This window comes from Zerene cesonia, chromosome 9, assembly GCF_012273895.1.
Source record: "Zerene cesonia ecotype Mississippi chromosome 9, Zerene_cesonia_1.1, whole genome shotgun sequence".
Lineage (NCBI taxonomy): Eukaryota > Metazoa > Arthropoda > Insecta > Lepidoptera > Pieridae > Zerene > Zerene cesonia.
The window spans coordinates 2,758,358-2,783,444 of NC_052110.1; the positions used below are offsets into that span (position 1 = coordinate 2,758,358).

Here is a 25,087-nt window from a genome sequence, read left to right on the forward strand (position 1 = left end):
ATGAATATGTCATCATATTATTGAAACATTTAATATCTATGGGCTGTCGGCAAAACGGTTAAGATAATTCATAAAAATGATGATATTTTTATACATAATATAGAAATCAACAAATCATAAATTTTGTTACACCCAACATTAAATACAATAAATATTAAATCAATCAAATCATTATAAAAAAAATATAAGATAAGAATAAATCATTGTTTGTTTTATAAAATCAATAACACGGATGAAATTATTGGAAAAAATATAGTAAGAGTGATTTGTCATCTGACCTGTAGTTTGCGATACTATAAGACAGAACAGTATAACAGTCTAGCAGTTGTATTATGGTATCAAAAATGTATATGAAATTCCATTAAAAGTTAGTAGACTATTAAAGCCAGTTGATCCACATTATCTGAACTTTATTAGCTTGCTAACAATTTAATTGATTCTCTAATGCTGCAAGTATCTTTAACCGAATAGATAGTAAAATCGCATACTAAATGTCAGATGAAATACCATTTACATGTGACATTACAACAGATAATAAAAAAATATGTATAGACATTTAAGTTTAGCTACTAAATTGATATTTATTTATTCAGTCTTCTTAGTTAATTTTTATTAAGGCCACTGTACTACATTATGTAATACATTCTATATAAATCATCTGTTCGGTGACATTTCGATGAAATATACCGGATTTGATATGATGCCTTTCATTTAGTATTGTAATAACACATAGACAACTAAACGTGCAGTATTATAAAACGTAAGGCTGGGAAGATTATGTAGACACCTTTTCTAGTTGCTGACAGTTATTTCCGCCGAACAGATAAAATATATAAAATATATAGTAATAATAATTCCAGAACAAAATCTACTTAAGTGCAAGTTAACAAATAGCATCGTTTAAGGTACGTCACAAAATACACACATAGCGCATTCCACACACGACAAAATTTAAGTAATTGTACTACAATAGGCTTACATACAAACTTGTTAGTAAATTATTACTAAAGTACCTAGTTTGAACTTCATCTGATACAGATGATATTATTTTTTGGAACACTTTTGTTTATTTGACATTTTTTTTTGCTGTGAGCAATATTTTATTTCGTTTCCACGCAAACCATGACGGTAGTAAAAAAAAATAGTTAAGGCTGCGTTCACACGTCAATATAAATAAAAGAATACTTAATGTACTTCTTTGTTAGTCACTTAGCATAGCATTTATACCTCATCAGACTCTCGCATCTATTCTTGGAATTTGGCAAATTGATTATTATTGATTAAACATGCAACTGCTACCAAATCCAACATTCACACAGACATAAAAAATTAAAATAACACAACACTAGTTGGATGTTCCATATCACAACCTTTTCAACCAATTATATGGTTTGAAGTTTGTATATTTATATTAAAAATGTCTTGTGAGCTTCTTAAACGCTCTCAGTATCCTCCATTTCGTCCTAGATTATAAAATAAGCTGTAGTTTCAACTACGCAGTCTTCATCATAGAATTTTCAATTATTAAATGACTGCAAACAACATCGTCTACAGATAACAAATTTTTATTACACACCAATGTGTACAGAACAAAACAGTTCGAAAATAGAATCTAAATTGAAAACTACGTTCCTCAATCCGAACTAAAATTTCCGGTGAATGACAACTAATTCGCGCCACTCATTCTCAACGGGCGCCATTGTGCCGCTGTTGACGTCACGCATCACACGTCAGAGTGACAGCTGTCAAACCTTCAAGTATAAAGGAGCGTTCAGACCGGCGGCGGTCCCCTGACGTAACGTAGTTGTGGAGTTAATGTTTGCGCGAGCGAGTTCAGTGCGTCGCAACATTTCGGCCGCTCCACGAGCCATGCGGCCAAGAGCAACGCCACGAGACAGAGTTGTATGGGGATCGATGAGCGGAGAACGCGCCACACCCAGCCACTGCGCGGGTTATAGTCCGGGTCCCCTGAACCGGTTTTGCTTGTTGCTACAATTGCGTGCTCCCTGATAAAACATGATATTTTTTTTAATATACGTATTCTTTGTATAAAAGAGTGTTGATATATTATTTAAATGTTTAAGAATCGCTTTATATGGTATGTAAAAATTGGATTATTATTTAATATATGATATGAGTGAAAGCAACATACGTATCATCTTCCATTTTAAGATCGGGAATGCTTTGCTCCACAAGAGCACGGCACGACTCTTGCAATATCTTAACTTCATTCTCTGTTTGCTCCATACGCTGTTACATAAATAAAAATGAGATTAAAGTAAGTTGTAAGATTACTTTAAAAAAAGTGTTTTTTTTTTTGTTTAATTTTGATAAATTAAATAAACATTTGTGTTTAAATTTATTGAGTAGCTAATGCGTAGTTAATATCCATCAACTACCACGAAAGTTAAGCCAAGAGCGTCAAACAATAGATGTCCCACTCCCGAACCGATAAGCATATGCACACACCTTCGCGATGGCCCTGTGCGCGGGCGAGTTGGGCGCGAGCGCGGCCTGCAGGCGCTGGGCGAGCTCGCGCAGCGCGCTGAGGCGCCGCGCGCGCCCGCCCGCGTTCTCGCTGTCCCCGTCCGATATGCCGGAGTCGGACAGCGAGTCGCACGTCGAGCCGCCCTGGAAAAACATTCATCGTCTTTATTAATACCATACTGCTGAAGAGTTTGTTTGTTTAGTTGAACGCCCTAATCTCAAAAACTACTGGTCCGATTTGAAGAATTATTTCAGTGTAAGATAACCCGTTTATTGAGAAAGGCTAAGGAAATATTTCATCACGCATAGACCAATGGGACAGGAGGACAAATGAAGAATGTTTCAAATTCAGGGGTTTTTTTTTCTATTTAGAACTTCCGCTGCGAGCGCTGCGAGTTAGCGTTAGCCCAAAGTAACTATTCCACGCGGACAAAGTCGCAGGCGAAAGCTAGTAATTATTATAAATATGTATGCACTTATTGTGTAGTGTACACCTTGGTAACCTTAAGATGAGCTCTCAAGATTAAATACGTACTTTCATTAATTATTATCGTTTTAATAGGCACTTAAGATAAGGGGTGTTAAATATGATAATTATATAGAATCTTGAATGTTCCATGAAAAAATACTGCACTTGCACATTTGTATCTCTCACCAAATGGCATCTTATTTTTGATTTAATTATCTTTTTTGTTTAGAACAAAGTTGTTTTTGTATATGTAAATAATTGCACTATGTAATTGTTGCTGCACATCTAAAACATCAATATAATCTCATAATACAAAACACCAACCTACAAGATATCATAATACAAGATAAACAAAAATCAATAAGATTTAAAACACACACCTTTTTTTTATCAACCAAAGAAGCAGCCAGCTGTCGTATCTGGACAGCAACTTCGCTTTGGTCATCTATCTTGGAGCCTTTTTCGTGCAACGCCTTCAGCGTAGCTATATCACCACGTAAAGCACCTTGAAGTTCACGCAGTGCATTCTCCCATTCCGTCCAGGCACTCACTGCCTTTTCAAGCGAGAGAAGCTCATTTGATGTGCTGCAAAAAAATAAAAGAATAAACATAAGGTTAATACACACTTGTTTTCATATCTGATATACAGAAAACATAAAAAAAATATAGAGCATAATTAGTTCTGAGATAATTAAATGGTAATTATTATCCTCAGATTTATTAGTCACGAAACATTAGAGTTCTGTGCGAATTAATCGCGAGTCCATTGTCATATATCATAGTTGCAGAACTCTCTAGAATTTCTAATTCACACGTTTGGGCAATAAAAACAGTGTTCTATACGAACCGTTGATGTGCGTCGTCCCAAGCGGCCAGAAGAGCCGTCAGATCCGCAGTCAGGCCGCTTTCATCTGTCTCCATTTCGCCGAGGGCACGACGAACGGAGACCGTGAGTTTCAGCATGGAAACTTTGCATTCTAACAAACGTGACAGACGGTCCTGTGAACAAAAATAACACGATTGATGATAGTGACATCAAAATTTAAAATAAAATATAAATAACTGTATTTACTGTATAAATTAAAGTATTAATAAAATATTTTGTGATTGATAAATTACTTATTATTCTAGCAAAATATAACAAAGAGTAAATTATGATTGGAAAATCATTTGAATCCATAAGACTATATATTCAACATCAAATAATATGATACGTGAAAGTATTCTTTCAAACATATTAGTACGCATACATCTTGTGACGTTTTCTCCTAGCACAAGTTAGCAAGAAAAACCAACACAACACCTTCAATTCCTCGATCCTCCTGTGTAACTGGGCTCTAGTGTGCGGCTGCGGCGCACTGTCGCCGTGCTCACAGAGCTCATCCAGCGTCTCCCGCAGTGATGCGATCTCGCGGCGCAGGCGGCGCGCGCCGCCGCGACGCGTCGCCGCCGCGCGGAGGGCTGACCATCTCGCTGACACCGCTAGTGTGGACATAGCATTATAATATTAGACTAAATGTGAAATTATAGAAATATTACTATTATGTTAGAAGAGATAAATTTCAGAGACAACTTATATGTACATCTTATCTATTTTATATCACGCAATAAAGTGCTTTATGGATTTTTAAAAAGTTTACAATCGCCGACCCTATGGAAAGTCCCGAGTACGCAGCAGAATACCATCTAATAAATAATACAAAGTAATATAATCCACTCTTCAATAAAACATTATAAAATTTAAGTAAATTGAATTCAATTTATTCAGAAAGCGATAACAATGCAAATTTTTAGCAAGTTGATAAACCGACGGTGGCATAGGTTTTAGGTCAAACTCGTCAATAGATGAAAAAACACAGCATTATTATTGTCTTCAAATTACTCAATTCGAAATATCACATTTGTGTGTGTTAACGGGATTAAGCAAAAAATGGGATTATGAAATAAATTAGGTACTGTTTACTTTAAATTCAATTAAGCCTATAAAATAGACATATTAAGTACTCGCTGTCCCTTCGGGGAGTCGCCCACGTAGTCAAAAGAAAACTCGCATAGTTCCCGTGACTTTTCCAGGATACAAGACAACTTACCTAACACAGACATACTGACATAGTTACTTTCACATTTATAATATTAGTAGGGATAGTAGGGATAATACTTTCATTGGCATCTTATTGATCAATTCATAAAAGTTTTCATGTATCATTCAGAGCATCATCACAACGTATGAATACCATATTCTATTCAGCTACAAATAAGTACTGGGTACATTCAAGGCAACGTTCAAAGGCTGGACAGAAATAGACTGCGCAAACGCATTAACATAACACACAGTCTTTGTAGCATATATCCGCATATGGCGAAGGAGCTAGATGAAAGGAGGACGATATTTGCCTAACAATCGTATTCGAATACCAATTTATTACTATTGTAGATACAAGATTTTTCTGGCTATAGAATATGTTGATAGGGTTTGTCTTGGCCTGACCAAAGTCCATTCGTCCTAGATAGCAATTAAGAAAATAATCAATAGAAAACTACTAAGCACGAGCTAAAAAAAACTAATTCAAATCTTCATGGAGCAGAGTTTGAAATAATCTTAAAAATTATAAAATCTTATATTTAACCAACGTTAAAACAATCCTTTATTATTATGAAATTATAAGGCTTGTCAGATCAACCGTGCTCATTTTATAGTATTGTTATATGTATCATAGATTGCGCCAAATTACACTGGCAGGATACCAGCAGTTGCATTGATATTAACCCACTGACACCATTCGTGGAATGTAACGCAGTCGACCCATGTACCTACGTATACAGTAGTGCCAGATGCAGAATAAAAACCGTCGTATCAACTACGTGATGTAAAGCTTGCAAGCTTTTCTTTTCACTTACATCTAATGCGAAAGATTGGAAGAAAGCCGTTTTGAGAATAACAAATTTAAACGAACAACATGAGTTATTGTCTAGAAGTAAAACTTTATCGGTCCGAAATAACAAGTGTCCATGAAATGTAACAACAATCACTCAAGTTAAAAAACAGTTAAATAGACATTTCAGGAAAGAATACACCCATAAAGCGGTAGGGTAATAAATTGTGTTTTCAGAAAACAAAACCGAGACGCGTAAAGTTGAGGATGTTGTAACTGCCCGTAAATCAGAATATATAGCAAAACACGTATATTCAGAGCACCGTGTTTAAAATAGAGCTGTTAATGTCACTGGCTCCATGAACTTGTCTCTATAATAATCCGGAGGATTTATGGAATCATCCGTTCTATTCCGCTCGGCATTTGAGAGAAATTGGAATTTCATAGATTATAATAGGCCAAAATGTCGAGTATTTAAATGGTATTGAACTCCCGCAGCAAATGCAATTAACTTATCTATATCTTCAACTGACGTACGTATTTATGTTTACTATATGAACGTAATTTTATTATGTAAGACCATAATTCAAAATTATATCTAAGTTTAAATGACGTAATTCCGTAAGCTTTCTCAACGGAAAAATGATCATTTTGGTCAATTACCAAGATCATAAGGTGCAATAAATAACAAACTACACAACTTCTCAATAAAGAGAAAGCCGTATAAAATAACTTTTACAAAATTGCTAGTTGTACAAATGCACAGCGAGACACGTGAAATTACGCCACGCCACGTATGCAGGTAATTGATCAACCGAAAAAGTCACATGGGCAAGGAGATACGGGTTCGTTAACACTAATTGAAATTAACAAACTGAATAACAACTGCACGGTTGTTTCTCTTCGCAAAATTATTTCGAGCACCAATAAAATTTACCGGTTTCGATGTTGAAGCAATTTGCGTTACGCAGGAAGCAAATTTGTCTTTCGTCGTATCATTTTGTCGAGTGTTGTTTTCCGTATGTTTATCGTATCGAGGCCTCTCTAATAGCCAGTACAGATGTCCAAATTCATACATACGTATTATGTTAATTCAACCGTATTCAGCAGTTTAATAGGATAAAATTTAACTTTCAAAGGAGACTTTACATACATTTCAACGCCATATTAAAAGAGTGAAACTAGTTACATCGATGCTAATTATGCCCTGATTACATAATTAACTCACTACCATATCTGATATTCTAATGACATTATGTAACTTAACAATGAACATTTATGACTTAAGTACCATAAATCATTTATAATTGAGTGACGTCATTGTGCGAAACTTCTCGAAATTAGCAATTTAGGTTTTATACATTAATACTCCTTGTTAACTATTTATTATTTCTAGAATACCTCAAAGTTTACAATTTTGTTTGTAAATAAACAATCTATGAGGTGTGAATACGTAAAGTATTTTCCATTTGATTACGACACATCCTCAACGGTAAGGAGTGAAAGCAAAGAAATTTTATAGGAAAACGTGATACTTATGTTTAAAAGGTGTGTCGTAATGGTGAATATTTAATGTGTAGAAACGTATATTAAAGTGACAAATGTTAAAAACGAAATGATATGAGACTTTTATCCGATTTAAAAGATACTCACAGCTTCGGGTACACGAACAATTTTATAGATATATATCATGTTCGCACGGCACAAAAACAGTACCTGGATAAGGCGGGAAGTGATTCCGATCCATTATGACACTGTCAACTCGATCATGAGCGGGAGTCGATGAGGCGGCAAGGTTAAAACTGCACTAACCGAATTAACCTCCATAACCAGTCTTGTTACGAGCGTGCAAGGCTCATTTTAATTTAGCACGCCAATTGTGGATCGCGACGAAAATTTTGCTATTTTATAGTTGGTGACTCGAACGCTTACTGCATGCGAGCTAGGTGCCAATTGCCTTGAAACTGCTACGCTCGGTTACAAATAGATTGTGATAGACGGAAAACTACAATGGAACTGCAAGTAGCGCTGAATTTGTTAAGCGAAAATATGACTTTGGCATCGTGTCCTACGATTTGTTATACTTTATCGTAATATTTGCTATACATGATGCGACACAGGTTGACAAACTGCAACGAAACGAAGGTGACCTCGTTTAAAGGCTAAATATTTTATATAAAGATAGTATTGATATTAATAAATGAATGTTAAATGTGAAAACAAAAAGATTTGCACTAAAGTTTGGAAAAAAATTATGACATGTCAGAAAAGACGAAATCAACAATTTACAGTTGACAAAGGTCAATATTCTTTAATTACTATTCATATAGCTCCTTTTTGATATCAATGAATGCAACTATGAAGAAACAGTAAGGCGCATAGCTTACCAAAACGAAACAGGAACTAGCCACGTGATTGCAATAATAACTTACATAACTGATTATATCACAGAGCATAACGCTTTTAATCAATCGATATTAAATGCATCTCTTATCACAATTTAGCTTTACGCAACTAATTAAAACACCGAGAAGAACACAGATATCGAATGATTAGATTCATTTGACGATAGAACAAATTTCAAAATAAGCAAGTGAAGGTTTAATCGGTCAGTTAATCAAAGAAATAGCAGAGCACAATTTAAAAATTATATTAGAACCAGTTTGTCTAAATTAAAGCGATAATTTAATAAATTCAAATGGTCTATGGGAAACTAAACTATCAATCATCCGTTGGCCTTAATGCGTTAGTGACCGTTACCCTGAAAATGCTTCGAGGGTAATCAGCTATCATAAACACGTTCTTTGGAAGGAGTATCTGTCTAAGTTGGGACGAGGATTATTATTTAATATGTAGATATTGCTGTTACGCAATAATTTTATTGAATTGACGAAAACAGAGTACTAATAACTTCTTATTGTTCGCTAAATGAAAGACCTTTTGGAATTCTATAATTTAATTTTTCTTATTATTTCTTTAGATGTTAATGTCATAAATTAAATTTGTTAATTATACCTTAATGCGTAAAATTATTGAAAGCTACCATCCTACTAATATTATAAATGCGAAAGTTTGTAAGGATGTGTGTATGTTTGTTGCACTTTCACGCAAAAACTACTGAACCGATTGCAATGAAATTTGGTACGTAGACAGCTGGACAATTGGAGTAACACGTAGGTAACAATTTTTTATCTCGATATTCAGCAGATAGCAATGTATAATTCTTAAGTTCAACAAATATTTTTATACACTATTTGAGAATCGAACAAGAAATTATATTTTATGGTGTTAGATCATCGTGTAACGGTAAATTACTGAAGCTTATTTAAGCCCCGTTATTTCATATGGAAATTGGCCTGATCACCTGATGACATCAACGTTTTTGCCAAGCGTTGCGCAAGAGTCTACAGTTGCAGTTGCACCATAAAGATAATGATCGGAACAGTTAAAAAGTTCGTCTGCTTATAGCGACCTATTTGTGCGGGCCAAATATAAACTTCTGTCAAGTTTTGCTCAGTTATATATTTACAATGGAGATGAAACATTCTGAACGTCAAAAGTTTATCCGCTCCTTCAATAAGAAGATTGATATGAAACAAAATCAATAACAAAAGAAGGTGAGCCAGATGTTTAAATAAAACGGATTTATAAAAGAACAAAGATACTAAAACAACTGAACTCATACATTAGTCATACGAAACTTAGCTTATTTGAATGGAGAAAATTGCAAAAGTGGTCTAAATCAATATCGTATTGGAGACAAATCACACACAATGGTTTCGACGATTTTACAACTAATATTTCGTCATCAAATCGTGTCCAAACAGAAATTACAATATTGCTTGCAATGCAAAAGGAATTTGGGTTGCATCCTGCGATGAAAAGGCCATTACTAGAAACGTCTACTTAACATGAACTTAGCATAACTTTAAAACTGCAAATATAATTATAAGCAATATGTTAAGAGGGCTTCAGATAGTGATATTTCTAGAGGCGTGGGCCACCGCACGTGGGTGAACCAGTCTCGGTGCTAAGATTAGCTTAGCTTGTACTTAGCTGTTTGTTTTGCGATAGTTAACAGATTTATCATTTGCATGCTTGTTTATTCAAAGACTGTGTATGTTTTAACAGTCATAAAAGTGATAACATTTTCATAATAGGATGTACACAATTTTTAGTTAATTAATTGATTTATTTATTTATTTGTAGGATCAATTCATAATCATAACAATCTCAACCTATTGAGACAGAAAACTTGCTAAATCTTTTTTGATAGAATTTGTTTATAATTTATAACTTACCAACAACCTCGTTTCCGCTCGCATTTGGAGTTACCGTTTGTAACGCTGTACTCATTTTTGGAATCACGACCGACACCACTCACTTTAAAGTTTAAACACTTTTACACTTCAGTTCAGCAAAACATCTATATCATTATCCGCTTCTATTTATTCACGTGTTCCACTCATATCTGTATCAATTTTTTTCCAGAATTAGAGGCTACCTTCATATTGCGTATTATCTTGTAATAGAGCTGCGAAAAGCCGTGTCGCTTCGCGGACGTCTGCTTTCGTTCTGTCACATTGAATGTATTTCGCTTCTATCAACTGAGCCAGACAAAACAAACATCACTATCACAAAACACTATGTGAACTTTAACAGTGGATATGAATACTAAGTGCTTTAGACGCAGTGCGGAAAGTGTTTGCAAATCAAATTTTTAATTTTATCAAATAATTTTTGTTGCCGTCGTCACGGTACAAATCTATAAGTATGTCACATGCGATTAATTTCTTATAACATAACATTAACCACATAATTATTTAAATGTTTATTAGTACGTAGTTAATTAATAAAATTGTTTGTAATTTTGTAAGTTATCATTAAAAATACATAGGTACATCATGGCGTAACTATGATCAGATCACGCAATTGATAAATGTCGTAAAATCAAGTTTATAGATTACAACAACTTAAATAGAAACGAAACGTGTCTAGCCGTCTGCAACAGAAATAAGTGCATCTCGGAAGTTAAATATAACATTGACAGAGAAAAGATGACTATCAATTTAAATAATGAAGGCAGTCTCTAATTGAAAATAATGATTATAATCTTAGAACTGGATGCTCACGATTCGAACAGTGTTATGTGAGTGTTTCATCACGATCAGATGTAATTTCACTTTTACGATAATTTTAATTGAGTCTCTGGAGTGACAGGCATTTATGGACACTTATCTAAGATTGATTATGCATATTAAGAGCTTTTAATGCAGTTCAATTAATTATGTAACTGTCTATTGTGACTCTTAAGCGAGCGTAGAAATTATTTGCTGTGTTGCATATTATAAACTGAAATTAGCTGAAGTAGTGTCCTAAATTACGATGTCACATAATATTTAAATTTAAATGAAAGAAAATTAATCTAATCACCAAGATTATTACATCATTACGATAATAGCAGTAGGCGTAATGGTTAAATCATAACACGGTTTGTATGTTAATATGAATGTTTGGTACGAAGTATAAAATTGTAGAATGTTAAAAATAATAAAAACAACTTGGATAACGGTGAACGGGATGAACTAGAACGGCTGCTCCGTAACCGTTACCTGACAGATGCAATTAATAAACCAATTAATCTTAACTGACGTCACTTCGTCGAGCATAGACTACAATAATATAGATAAAGGAAACGCACCTTAGATGCCCTGAATACTGGCATATGTTTGAAGTTGACATTTTAATTACGAATTTCACAATGCTGACTATTCTATGGTCCAAGGCGATTATTCCCATATGTGGTTTATACATAATGAATTAGTACTATTTGTAATTATCTCAAAGCCATTAACAAACAACCTTTTTTTTTTTAACTACATTATTTTATTTTAGTTATAACCACATCACATCGACATGCGCCAAAAAAGTTTCTTTCGAATTTTGTAAAGGCATATAAAGGTAAACAAATCTTTATTCAACCACATGAGTCAAACCAGTCCAATCTCAAAAAATGACTCACACTAGGGCGTCACATGGACCCGGGAATTCAAGCCTTACTCCCTACCTTATTACATCAAATCAATAAATACAATTTACTAAACAAACCACTTAAATTATCCTGGGATACAAAAGTTTCTACATGAGTTGTCAATGAAAGTACATATCACCGACTCCTGCGCAGTTACTTTCTTTAACATGCGTCCGATACACATTATACACTGATATATACATATTAAGCTAAATCACAGCGGATTTGACTAATTACGGCACATAATGCCATATGTGGCCATCGATGGAAATTCGCTTTCAAATAGTCGTGACGGGGCAATGACCGCGTCTTTGTATGCAGTTTACTGATCTTTCTTGTTAGTCAATTTAGTGTAAATTTTTGAACAATTTTGTGCCATTATCATGCTGTATTTTTTGTAGATATTGAATAGAAACAAGCAGTTTAAATCTAATCGACTTTTAAAATGATATTTAATTAACCTGCATTAAAATATTACCGCATACGCAATGACGTAGTTATTGCAATGATATTATAGTAATAAGTTTATTAATTCAATTCGCATATTATATGAAAGTATCTATATACTTAATAATATAAAGCCGAAGAGTTTGTTTCAGCGCGCTCAAGAACTACTGGGTCGATTTTGAAAATCATTTCAACATTGTTTATATACGCCATCCTTAAACACTATAAGCAATATATGTACTATAAAAGAGGTAATATATGTATTATAAAAGAGGTCTACTACCTGCATTAGCTTAGCTTGTCATTAATTTGTTAATAAATGGTGAATTTATTATCACTAAATGTCTCGACAAAATTGAATCATTAAACGTTTCGTGAGTAAAAAACGTATTCCTGCGAACCGGTGTACATAATAAAAAACTTTCTTTATGGCGAAACCAGATATTTAAAATTTTACATTTACAATGCATACGAAAATGTGCTGTACTGCTAAAGACAGAGAAGCTATAGTCATTCGTAGCGATTTTTATATCGCGCAAAATATTTTTGGCAGTGTAAGATTCGAAAAGCATTTAGCCGTCATGCAACTCGAACGGGACTTTGCTCTGCGAGTCTTAAATTAATAATATTCATCACAAAATTAAATTACATGGAGTAATTAGAATTAAATTGTATTTTAAATTGTTAACACTTAAATAGTCTGCACTTTTAATATGATAGCTTACATAATACTTATTCTATATAAATATTTTACTTCGATTACTTGCCTTGTGTTAAGTATTTAATGTACATAATTAAACTTTCTATCATTGTTGACGTTACTATTTTCGTTTTATACTCTGTGCTGTTTGTTTTCTATTTGACTGTCAAGTTCATAATACCATAGACAAAATAGCTAACTACTTAGTCGATGGTATTATGTAATAATATTTAAACACCTTAATATTTTCAAAATTCTTCGTCAAACGTGAACCATCAATTATCGTTACGATATAAAAATATGTCAATGACACGAATATCGTGATCTTCGTGATGCATAAAAGAAATTCGTTCAATTTGTTGAGTCAAATAAAATTCTCAAACAAATTTATTTTTCTATTTTTCTATTCTCTACATATAACATACAAATGTAACAATGCTACAATACAATTCGTCTATCTGAAATACCCTTGGCTTTAAAACTTTGTTTTGTCTCGTTTGATATCGAATTAAAATAATAATCTATGAATTAAGAATCTCCCTCTGAAACAATCAGGATACGCTTATTAACCTATCAAGAATAATGTGTGCAATGAGTATTTTCCACATAAACTATTAAACAAACACTCAAATACAATATTTATTTTATAACAATTCAATGCATTATACAAGGGAGTTATGAAAGAATTAAAATGGATCAGAAATGCAATTCGGCCATGGTAGGACGCGCGTTTATGTATATTCTTTTATTGTTATTTCTCATTCAAATACGCAGTCTTTAGGTATAAAATATGACTGAGATATACTTTATTGTACCTATATGGTTTTCGTCCACTATCTTATTATCTTCCCATATCGTATAAACATAGGAAGATAATATTATATTGCCAATCATGTTGACCATGCAGCTTTTTCGATTACAATAATGGAATGTGTATTTTAGAGTAACTCCTTTAACATTCAAGATATCAGAGCTTATGCGATGTATGAGTATATATAAAGAGATGAGGTTTATACCTATCCTTTAGAAACCGCCATCAAATTGTCAGAACTACACCAAATTAAATTGGGATCAACCGACAGGCGCCAGCTTTCAAATAATAGAAATTCATTTAATCAGTTGAAAACCCACGGAGTCGTTGACTATCGATATAAATTAAAAATATTCATTCAAATTAAGAATCTCCTTAATTTTACGGATGTCTTGAAAATATTTGTTGAAAATCGCAATTTCGACAACCTGCTACTTTCAAAAATTAAGCAACAATGACGTCACTAGGTATCTTATCATTATAGATTCTAAACAATCTCGTTTATTACAATACGTGTAATCGATTTCATATCAATAGACTTATCGATAAATGTTCCAAACTTGACCAAGACCTAGAAAAAACAACGATCGTTTTGAGAGGCTTGCCATAAAAGGGTGCGTAGGTTTTAGTTAGACATGCTTGGATATGACCTCAGTATTACGTTACAAACAAGTATATATATAAATGTATAATTATATCAGTCGATAATTGTGGTGTTATTTAATAGCACGCATTATTAATAAAATATAGCTATGTATAGGAAACGCAAGTTTTTAAGAATCATTTACTTTTATAGTAGGTTAGTTAAATACTTTTAATCATCATGAAGTCATCAAATTTTCAAGGATACTTTGCTTATGTCACTAGTACATTATGCCTGAGACATGTTACCCTTTGCGTCTGTTGGTGCATAAATTTGTACTTATATAAAGTTATATAATCAATAGTAATAAAAACAACAATAGTTATAAAAACTCAAAACAAAAATTTGTTGATGTTAATTTTATAATTAGAGTCTGAAACAGTTTCAGCATTCATTAAAACAAACGATAAAATTACGCAATAAACGAGGAAAATTTACCATTCGCATTAATAAGGATTAAAAAAAATCCGGTAGAGGATGATGTCATTGCAGAAACAAGTCGTTTAACAAAGAGAAACTTGCTTCGCAACTTTTTCTTTACGACCTGGATTTAATAAAACTATGAAATCGACTATACTGGACCAATAATTTAATCTCGCAACAAATGATTTCGTATCATTAATAGCGAAACCGCGTTTGCGTTCATTTTAATGTTATCATTTTAAACCAACCTTATTTCATGGTATTTAAATGCTTTATTACCCGTCGTGACTTAACGTGTGTTATTTACAAATACACAATCGAACGAGGAACATATTATCAATATTAATAATGGTTGTTAAACTAGATTTGTAGCCTTGTGTGAAGGATACATGAAAAAGCAGGTAAAAGCTAATCGTACAAAAACATTTCGTAGTCTATGCCCGTTGAAATACATTTAAATTATTTGAATATTTCAATTTGAGAGCGCACAAACTAGTAACCAATTATTTTCAAAATAAGATTTTCATTTAAATGTAGCTGTTCAATAATGATTTTAAAGTTCCCTCTCGGTATTTAATTGGTTTTTAACAATCACCTATTGTGCTGCAAAACAGTGACCCTCACCTCTATTAGTTCAGCCTGATTTATAATCTATACATTTGTATTTAATATGTATTTAATACATTCGTTTTATCAATATTCTTGTGCCCGCGACATACGTTGGAACAATCATTACATAAGATCGTTTACGCATTTTAAAATCGCAGTCACAATATTTATAGAAGCAAACACAATGAACAATATACACGAGTACATATAGCGATCAGTACACCTACATCAATCCTCGCATAATAAGTATTTACTATCGAAATAATCGCGTACAAGCATGCTAATTATCTCGTGCAGTGGCGAAGGTCATCTCAATATCTTTCGCGTTTACAAACAAAATATCAATGCAACATTATACCGACGAAATTAATATTAACAATTGCAAAACGCAATCGCCGACCAGCGAAAGTAATAATCACTCGTGCGCATCCAGTTTCTCTCTGAACTTGTCTACGAATACCGCATATTTACGTAAAATTATAAACGTACGAAATGCACAAACAACTGTCACTCGCGATAACGCGTTACGCGACAAACGCGTCCGTCGCTCGCGGCGCTCACAGCTGATCTAAAGTCTAAAGAATACAATTCAAATTTATTCGAGAACGAGTTGTAAAGCGCTTAAGGCGATTGAAACGTCTCGCCTTGACAAGACAATACAGCTATTTTATCGCTTTATTGATTGATAAACAATAATCACTGCACGTCGTCGGCCGTCATTATGCAAATGTTTAATTTGTATAGAAATTAAGCGTAGTTTATTTTAATCTGTCCAATAGTTTTGAAACAAAATGTTAATTTATGTAGATACACATTTTGTAATGCTCAACAATATTGAAACATTTCAATAGTACCTGTACTTATTATATTTACAATCACGAACATATTCAATCCTTTCTGACTCGTACATTTATCTAAATAAAATAATTTTAAGACCAAAATATGACTAAGTATTGAAATTCATTTGTTTCCTGCTACAAGATAACGCAAAAGGGAAAATATTTCATCTAAGTAATTACATATTTTACTTTCTGATTGTCCATGAGCTCAACCTTGCAATAATGACATCATTTTATAAGTTCAATATTGAATGTACATGAATATATTTGAACTATGCAAAAAATAGAAAAGAATAATAACATGCAAACAATAACGCGTTAAACTGAATGTCATGTAGGTATTTACGTATTTTTAAAGCCAGTAATCTTATATATTGGATATATAAGATTCATTCAATTTTCTCTATCTACACGTATTAAAAAAAATCGTTTATAGAAAACCTAAAAAAAGAACATAAAGAAATAAATGATATTTTAAATTTTTACTTTAAAATATATTCATGAAACTAAGGAGAACCACAATTATTATCCATTGATGCATCTAAGAAAGGCCAATTCCATTGCCTCGTGAATAAAATTTACTACAACAATTAAATAAAATATAGCCTGGATCACTAAACTGCAAAATACACGAAAAAAAACAAATATTTCAAACGTTCACTATATGCATAGTTACTTACATCTTCTACCGCGCCTCCTGAAATCCCGGATAGTGATAACAATTTTACACGAACCCATTTTTACGACACTATCGCTCCCAAACCGATATAAAACTGATGAGATTTTATTAGTGCATCGTTACAGCAAATGTTTATTCTACTAGTTAGCACAAGAACATGATGTCATCTCTAAACAGGAGCTAATGTTTGTGGAAAAAACGAATTATTGTCAATTGTTATGATTGTTTACACATGCATCGTAAATATACATGATCAATTATTGATCAAAGATCTTTCAGCCAAGAATTAACCTACAAATTAACATATTTTACACCAGTTTATACCTAAACAGATGTAGCTTGGTGCTACCAGCCTAGTTAAGCACTCTTTGCAATGTCTTTGGGCGCGAAATGACCAGGAATGTTATAAATCTGAAAGTTTTTGTCTATGAATGTAAATTTAGGTTCACATGCCCCTTTTAATGCAGAGACATATTATAGATGGAGAAAAGCAAGAATTCCTGTGATGATGTTAGCTGGGTAAATAATCCTTTATAGAGCGTGTTTAAGCATGTGAATTCTTGTTTCGTTCATAGAATGGATTATAAGTATCGATTCCTCGTGCGATAATAGCGATAAATGTTAGACAAAGGATATATTATAAAACTAACCTAATAATCCTCTTACACATTTTTTTATAATTTGAAAGAGTTAATGGAATTAAAAGAATAAATTCATACCCATGACACACATATAAAAATAAAGTGACGAGAAAAATACCTTCTGTATGTGAACATTGCTGGTATAAAGTTAAATAGAGACCGAAGAGTTTAATAATAAAGGAATTAAAAAGGATAATGAGATATTGTACATACTTTAAAACTTTACAAACCACGCTAACAGGTGACGTGAATCCGACGATTCGTATGATTCGATCAATGAACATACACGCACATAGTATATGTTCATATTAAAATAAGAAAACACCGTCTCATACCGTCGACCCTTTATAATCTGTGGGACATATTTAGAAATACTATTTGTGAAGCCCGTACTTATCTCTTGAGAAGCTTTTAAGTAATTCTCCAGAGGGTTAAACATTTTAAAAGCACTTAACTGCAATTTATCTTATTTAAAAACCTCGCTTACGGTATCTTGAAATAAAACAAAAAAGTGTTCGTTAAACCGCCCTTACAATAATATTTTCATATGAGTATTATATTGGACACTCAATGACCACTGTCTTTCCTTCCCTGCAGGCCTAATCATAATTGAGTCAAATATTAATAAAAAATATAAAAAACCAATTTGTGTCCATCTAACATTGAGTACCACAAATAATTAACTAAAAATAAAGCAACCACCAACCATTATACTAACTAATTAGCAAGGACTCATACCCGTCTTCGCTTACGCAACGTCACAACCCGTTCCGCTTTCATTGGCAGAAATAGATGTAGCCAAAAGACTGGGCGCGTGGCCGTCCCCCGTATCGCCGTTTCCGGGATACAAACCATTCCAAATAGCTCTCAGTTATTATGTCACAACCCTAATAATTCAGTGATATAAAAACGTCAATATGTATACGCCTTTTGATGTTCGCTTTGTAATATTGAAGGTTCGGAACGGCGGTATAAAAAAGAGGAGCCGACCTATAATTTGCACGTTGAATAAATTATATTTTGAATAGTGTGATCAAATCTCACCGATAACTATTTCGTTATTAGATATTTTGTTATTAATTCCATAAATACACATCAAAAGCGTTCTGACAGATCTTAGCGAGATAATTTATTAAAGAGATAACTTGAAATACCAGCTAACCTGATCCGAGGTTCAATAAATAATAAAAAACCTTTTCACACACGCATCTTATTTATATTAATTGTAGCATTACAGAGATACAATGAGTGTATCTAAAACACATAATTGTCTGAGAGTATGTAACGAGTAGGTAAATATAAAACAACTGATGTAAATATAAGTACAAACAATAAACGATCCTATTGCCACACATTTATGGACTACATTCCTAAACGAGGGGCCTAAAAATGGCGTTCTCTAAGAACATAAGTTAATAGCTATAATTATCGACATTTGCGATACAAATCATGAGTAAATAAAAACTAAGCCGAGGCGAGCAAGACCTGAAACTTTAATACTGGGAATTAAACGCGTTGCCTTGATCGCGATTGTGGAAAAGGTCTTCGTTCAGAAACTGGTTAAGATCCCAATATGGCCGAGGTAACATACTGCATTTGAAATAAATTATCTGTTATACTGCTTGTTTCACGCTTAAGTGTTATTCTTGTATGGATAATTAACTTAGTCGACCTTTCTGTAAGTATTAGAGGAAAATAATGATCTATATGGATTTTGGTTGCCCTAATAGAAAAAAAAGAAGTTAAGTGAAATCATTGTCAGCAACTGAATTACTTTTGCAAGAAATGAGTTTGAATAGCAGCAAAAAAATAACTGTTCCATTTTGTCATCGTCCCAGTTCTCTCTTACCTCTTCTTTTCCATTTATAATAGAAATAGGTTATTTATCTTGTACTAAATCAAAATATAGGCATTCAAACGTGCAAGGAAAACTTGCTTATAAATTCACCCTTATGCTATTCAATTTATTGATAATTCCATGCCTCTTGTTATTTTTCTCAGAAATCTTATATGATTTCATATAAAAAATGCTTCGAAACATACATTTTAAAGAACATTTAAAAGACTTAACTTCCTCAAAAAAACCTTTCCTTTAGCGATAAACCAGTTCAGAAGCAAGCAAACCGCGCGACCACAGAGGTTGCAATAATCGGTAACACGATACGGGAACCCTACACTACGACCGTTCTCCTGGCACTAATAAATGCACTTGTTGTGTGCTATATCGAATGGCAAACAAATTTCCTAATTTATGCACAGAACTGTGCAATCAAATATTCTCATTTTATAATTGAAATCAGGAAGTTTAAATGTCTGTCTGGATAATCAGATTTCAAACATGCTGAGAAAGGACTTTCTCTTGATATAATATTATTAATACCCAGGTCACTCACTTTTTACACAAACATTCGCGAAGTATACGAATGTTTGTGTAAAAATTTGCAGTTCAGTGAGAGGCATAAAGGAAACTCATAGACTCTTAGTTTAAGCTACCATTAGCTTCTTGTTCCGTAGTAGGTATCATATTATTATAATATAGGGTTTATATCATGATAAAAAGCAGCCACAAACCTCTGACATCGCGCTGTAAAGCTGGCGACAATGTGCCGTCCGCTAAAGCCACTTCCAATAGATTGATGTTTTCGCGGCAACGCGTTACGACCTCCGTCTGTATAGAAAAAAGTCCATTCTAACCAATCCGGCTTCAAAATGCATATATCACCAAGTATTGTAGAAAGAACACTTACTAAATAATTCTCCACACAAACTCCTCCAAAACTCACAATGTTATTAATTTGATAAAGAAAATTTATACTGACGAAAGAAACAGTTTATATAAAGAAATCAAATCATTAATAAAACATGCCGCAAATTTTGAAAGCAAAACAAACAAAACTTAAGATACAGATTAGAGAAGCAAAGTCAAAATGTATACCACGGAAAGTTTAGAATTTGGAGTAACCCTAATCTTTCTTAGAAAATTAAAAACAAAACTGCTAATAATTTCAAAATAAACATCGCTGATAGAGAAGGGTGTTAATTGACTGAAACTCCATTTTTTACTTTCAAACTGACTCATTTATTCTCGTAAAAGTTTAATACAAAGATCACTGTGCGTTTGACATTTTGTTTAAAAAAAAAAACATCAATTAACAACCTAACCCTAGTCGAGCTAAAGTTAGTACATTTACAATCGTTAGTAATGAGATGATGCGGAGTTCAGTCAAATCACATATTGTTAGGCTTTTAGCGTAGACCTATCAATAATAAATACTTATTAATGTGTAATAAAAATAAACAACGAATATTAGTTTACTCACTAACATTTAAATACACGTATAAATATCACGCTATGACAAGTAATCACTTTCAGATTCATAAGTACCATTGCCTAATTTTTGAACTGAAACGAAAACGTCAAATGTGACATCTGTCAATTTGACTTTTCGAGTGTCAGCGATTAAAAGCATCATCGGCTTCGTCGCGCCAACTGCACAAGCTGAACCCATTAACTTTTATGTTATATAAATATATTGCTCGAATATATCTAAAAGTTAGAATGAACCTAGCACCGAGTTATCACCACCAAAATAAGAGTAGATAAATTTAGAAGAATTAAACAGGCAGTTAGTAAAGGAACTACACAAACATATCACAAACGCTGTTAGTGGTTTAAAGAATTCAAACAAACAAAAAAGGGAATTAAATAATAAAAACAGGCACACACACGACATTAATAAATATGTGATTTGAGTTATGACGTAGTTTCACTGGAAACCTCCCTGAAACTAGATCATAGGGATCGGAAAAATAATAAATACATACATACATACATAAGTAGACAATGTTTCCAAACTAAATGGTTATATACGGAATGTGTGCGACAATCTTTTTACACATTAATTTAGGATTTTCAACAAGCTTACTTATTACTAATGCACTTGACATATAAATTGTAATTTATGGCCGAGTTGTCGCAAACATAACGCGTAAAAACTGCGTTTGTCAGATTTTAACTTATACCAAAAATGCTTACAATTTGTACCTACGATGTTTTTAAATTAAAAATAATTTAATAAATACCTACTTAATAATATAATGGAATGCATTAAATAATTTCCCCTGAAAATGAAATATTAAGAAAAACTACCAATAACAGGCGATAAATTAAGGTTAATTGAAAAAAAAAAATAAAGATACATTTACTAATAGAATTACTTTTTATCATCGAGCACGACGGCAGACGCGCGTAGCGCACTATCAAAAACCGTCCTAGAGACAACAATTCCTTTGTGCGCACCGTGAACACTTCAACCGCAATCTGACAATCGCAGCGTGCCTAACTCGCATACTCACATACGAGAGAACGAATATCGTACAAGCCCAAGCCAAGTGTCATTGGAGGTGGACGTAAACGATGATCATGATAGAGAAGGCGGTGACCGCCAGACAGATCCTGGAGCGGAAGCAGGCGGGGCGCGCGGCGCAGGCGCGCAAGGCGTACGCGGCGTCCGCGTCCGCGAAGCTGCTGTAATCGGTATCGAATTGGGGCCTTACGTAGTCCACGGGCCGCAGCAGGTCGGGCGACGCGGCGCGCGCCAGCTGCGCCTCCGCCGCCTGCAGCTGCGCGCCCGAGCGCCGCACGAGCGCGCGCACCTCCTCCGCCTCCTCCTCCGCCTCCTCCGCCTCCGAGCCCGACGCGCCCCGCTGGCGCCGGCTGTGCTTGGCCGACGTCGACTCCTCCTCCGAGTCCCCGCTCTCGGTGGAGCGCCTGCGCAGCTCGGCCAGCGCCACTTTGTGCAGCTCCGCCTCGCCGTTCTCTTTGCGTCTCCGGTTCAACGAGTCCAGTATGTCCGGCCGGTTGTTGACCTCCGTGTACTCGAGGGAGCTGTTCACCTCGTCGCTGGTCAGGTTTGAGCTGTGACGTCTGCGGCTGAGCGCTTGGACGTTGAGCAGGTCGAATTCGGGGGACCGTTTGCTGTTTCTGCGCTCGCTCTCGGAGGGCCTCCGCCTGCGGCCCCCCTCGTTGCTCTCTATGCTCGTATTGTTTCTAGATCTCTCTAGGCTGTCCAGTAAATTCTTTTTGCGCTCGGCGCTGGACATAGACTTTTTGGGCTTTCTGACTGGGGTGTCTATTGGGGACGTTCTCGAGGGTCTCTTGTGTCTGGGGAGGCTCCTTTCTCTCGATATATCTGAAGGGGGTCGCCGCCTGCGAGTGCCGCTGGGACTGAGGTCGTTCTCCGGTTGTGCCGAAAGACTTGAGCAACAATCTGACTGTGAGTCCAAAAAGGCTCTATAGTCGTCACCGAATTCCAACAAACGGCGCGCGGCATCTGAGTCCGGAGCTTCTGAATATGGTTCTGAATTATATTTTTCCTGTTGACAAAAACAAACAAATGTTATTGTGTTGTTCCATATCAATTCGTAATCAAATCTATGATTCAAACTAATAATGGAAAGGATAACCTATGATATATATAATACAATTTATGAGATTTAAACCCTTGATTATCACATGGGGGCATTGTATGCCTTGGTCTGGGCTTTCCAATGACATAAGTTGCGCAGCGGTTTAGCTTATATCTTCTTATACTTAGATATCTATGGCAACTATGGGCTATTGGTACACCTACTCATTGTAAACAATAGACTAAATCTCTCACCTGATAGAAGTCCCACGCCTGTTCAGAAAAGGAGCTATGTCCCTCGGTGCCGGCCGTCACACTCTTATCGATATCGGAATCCTTGTCCACACACAAGTCCCACATTTGGCTCGGGTCTCCCAAACTGAGAGCCAAGAAGGACCTTTCCCGTTCCATACTCTTTGTAAGCCTCGGTCGAACCAAACCACCTTCTGGGCCCAGTTTGAAGCTGGGTGCTACTTGTTCGCTCTCGTTCTGTTCAGGGATGGCACCGTCTTGCTCTTTTGACGAGATGTGCGTCTTCTCTATGCTCATGCGCAGGTGCGCGATGGTTGCCACTTGCTGTTTGATTAGTTCCTCGTCGCTGTCGTTGCCTGAGGTGGACGTTGTGTCGAACCTGGTGATGATAGATATAAGTCATATATATAATATGTTAAAAGTTTGTCTGTATTATAATTTTAAAGTGTCATACAGAAATATTTAAAATTTAAATTTGATTTGAAACTGAATTTGGAGAAAGAATATTTAAATTATTTTGTTGGTACAATCTAAAGCTCTATTTATATTGTATTTTTGGATCAAAGCACACACAATAAACATCGAATAACAATCTCATAGATGTTCAGTTATTAAATAAAATTTGTCTGTATAGAAGTAGAGTACTTGTAAAAACTTCCTCAACTATATCTCAACTGTACTCATTTTTACCCGTCTTATCAACAAACAAAAACGCAGCCCTAATCTTTATTATGGGAGTCGAGCACTCGGCACGAATTAGGCCAGCTCGCATCGAAGAAGTACCAAATCCCCACAGAAGACCGGCGTAAAATAGTTGCATGTATGCAGTATCTCGTACGCCGAGGAGGAGAGCTGGAGGCCAGCTTCCTTTTCCTCATTCTTCCCATTCCATACCTTATTTATTTCCAGTCGTCAAACGTTTCCTTATCCCTCCCTCCCTTAAAAGCGAGCAGCGCATTCACATAGGCACTATCAGGGCGAATGTTCATGGGCGGTGGTGATCGCATACCCTCAGGCGTACCACCAGCTCAGAAGCCCGTTCTGACTGAAATAGAGTCTCGCATCCAGTCGCCGGCTCGTTCCTCCCTATGTCTATGCGGGCAGGGCGAGGCCGCACTGTGCACTCACCGGCTCTTCCTGGTGGCGGGCGGGTCGCTGGCGGCGCTGCGCTCGGGCGGCTCGGCGCGGGGCGGCGCGCGGCCGCAGAACGAGAGCGACTTGACGAGGCGGGCGGCGCGGGGGGCGCGGGCGGCGCGGGGGGTGCGGGGGGCGCGCAGCCGCTTGCGCCGCGCCCAGCACGGCTTGTCGCCCTCCACGCACGACGTGCACGCCTCGGTCATCGTGTTCGTGCTCGATATGTGGCCCTGTAGAATTTTACAAGGAAAACGTGTCGTCATCGTGCGGTTATTATGCTTTTATCTTTTTAGATTAATAGAGCAAGAGAAATATAGTCTGCACGTGTCATTTTTATCATCATTCTCCTTCCTGTTTTATCATTACAAAAAATGTTACGAATATTGCAACTAAATGTTATACATATTATGATACGTATGTATTAAACATAAATATATTTTTTTTCATGTAATTTTACACCTCAACACGATCTTGAAGATTATTATCTTCAGCCTCTATGTACGACAATGTCTCCTATCGCACAGAAACATCTACCTACGTTCTATAAAATGTAAACAGCGTACATTTACAGATCAAAGAAAATTTGAGGAACAAACATTGCAAAACACATAAAAAGCGTACAGATTAGCAACGACAAACCC

General features: G+C 35.2%; 1 protein-coding gene across 4 annotated transcripts in view; it reads right to left on the bottom strand.

Annotated features, from left to right (window-relative positions):
• Positions 1 to 215: 215 nt before the first annotated feature.
• Positions 216 to 25,087, bottom strand: part of LOC119828893 — a 201,845-nt gene continuing 176,973 nt past the window's right edge. For all 4 annotated transcript variants that reach the window (XM_038351198.1, XM_038351197.1, XM_038351195.1 and 1 more), the window contains 10 exons: positions 24,441 to 24,676; positions 23,316 to 23,691; positions 22,210 to 23,028; positions 20,224 to 20,320; positions 4,260 to 4,438; positions 3,804 to 3,955; positions 3,337 to 3,541; positions 2,470 to 2,631; positions 2,153 to 2,250; positions 216 to 2,006 (listed from right to left, as the gene is read on the bottom strand). In XM_038351198.1, coding sequence (XP_038207126.1) covers positions 1,772 to 2,006; positions 2,153 to 2,250; positions 2,470 to 2,631; positions 3,337 to 3,541; positions 3,804 to 3,955; positions 4,260 to 4,438; positions 20,224 to 20,320; positions 22,210 to 23,028; positions 23,316 to 23,691; positions 24,441 to 24,676 — 2,559 coding nt within the window. In that variant the 3' untranslated portion in view covers positions 216 to 1,771. The remainder of the gene's footprint in view (positions 2,007 to 2,152; positions 2,251 to 2,469; positions 2,632 to 3,336; positions 3,542 to 3,803; positions 3,956 to 4,259; positions 4,439 to 20,223; positions 20,321 to 22,209; positions 23,029 to 23,315; positions 23,692 to 24,440; positions 24,677 to 25,087) is intronic.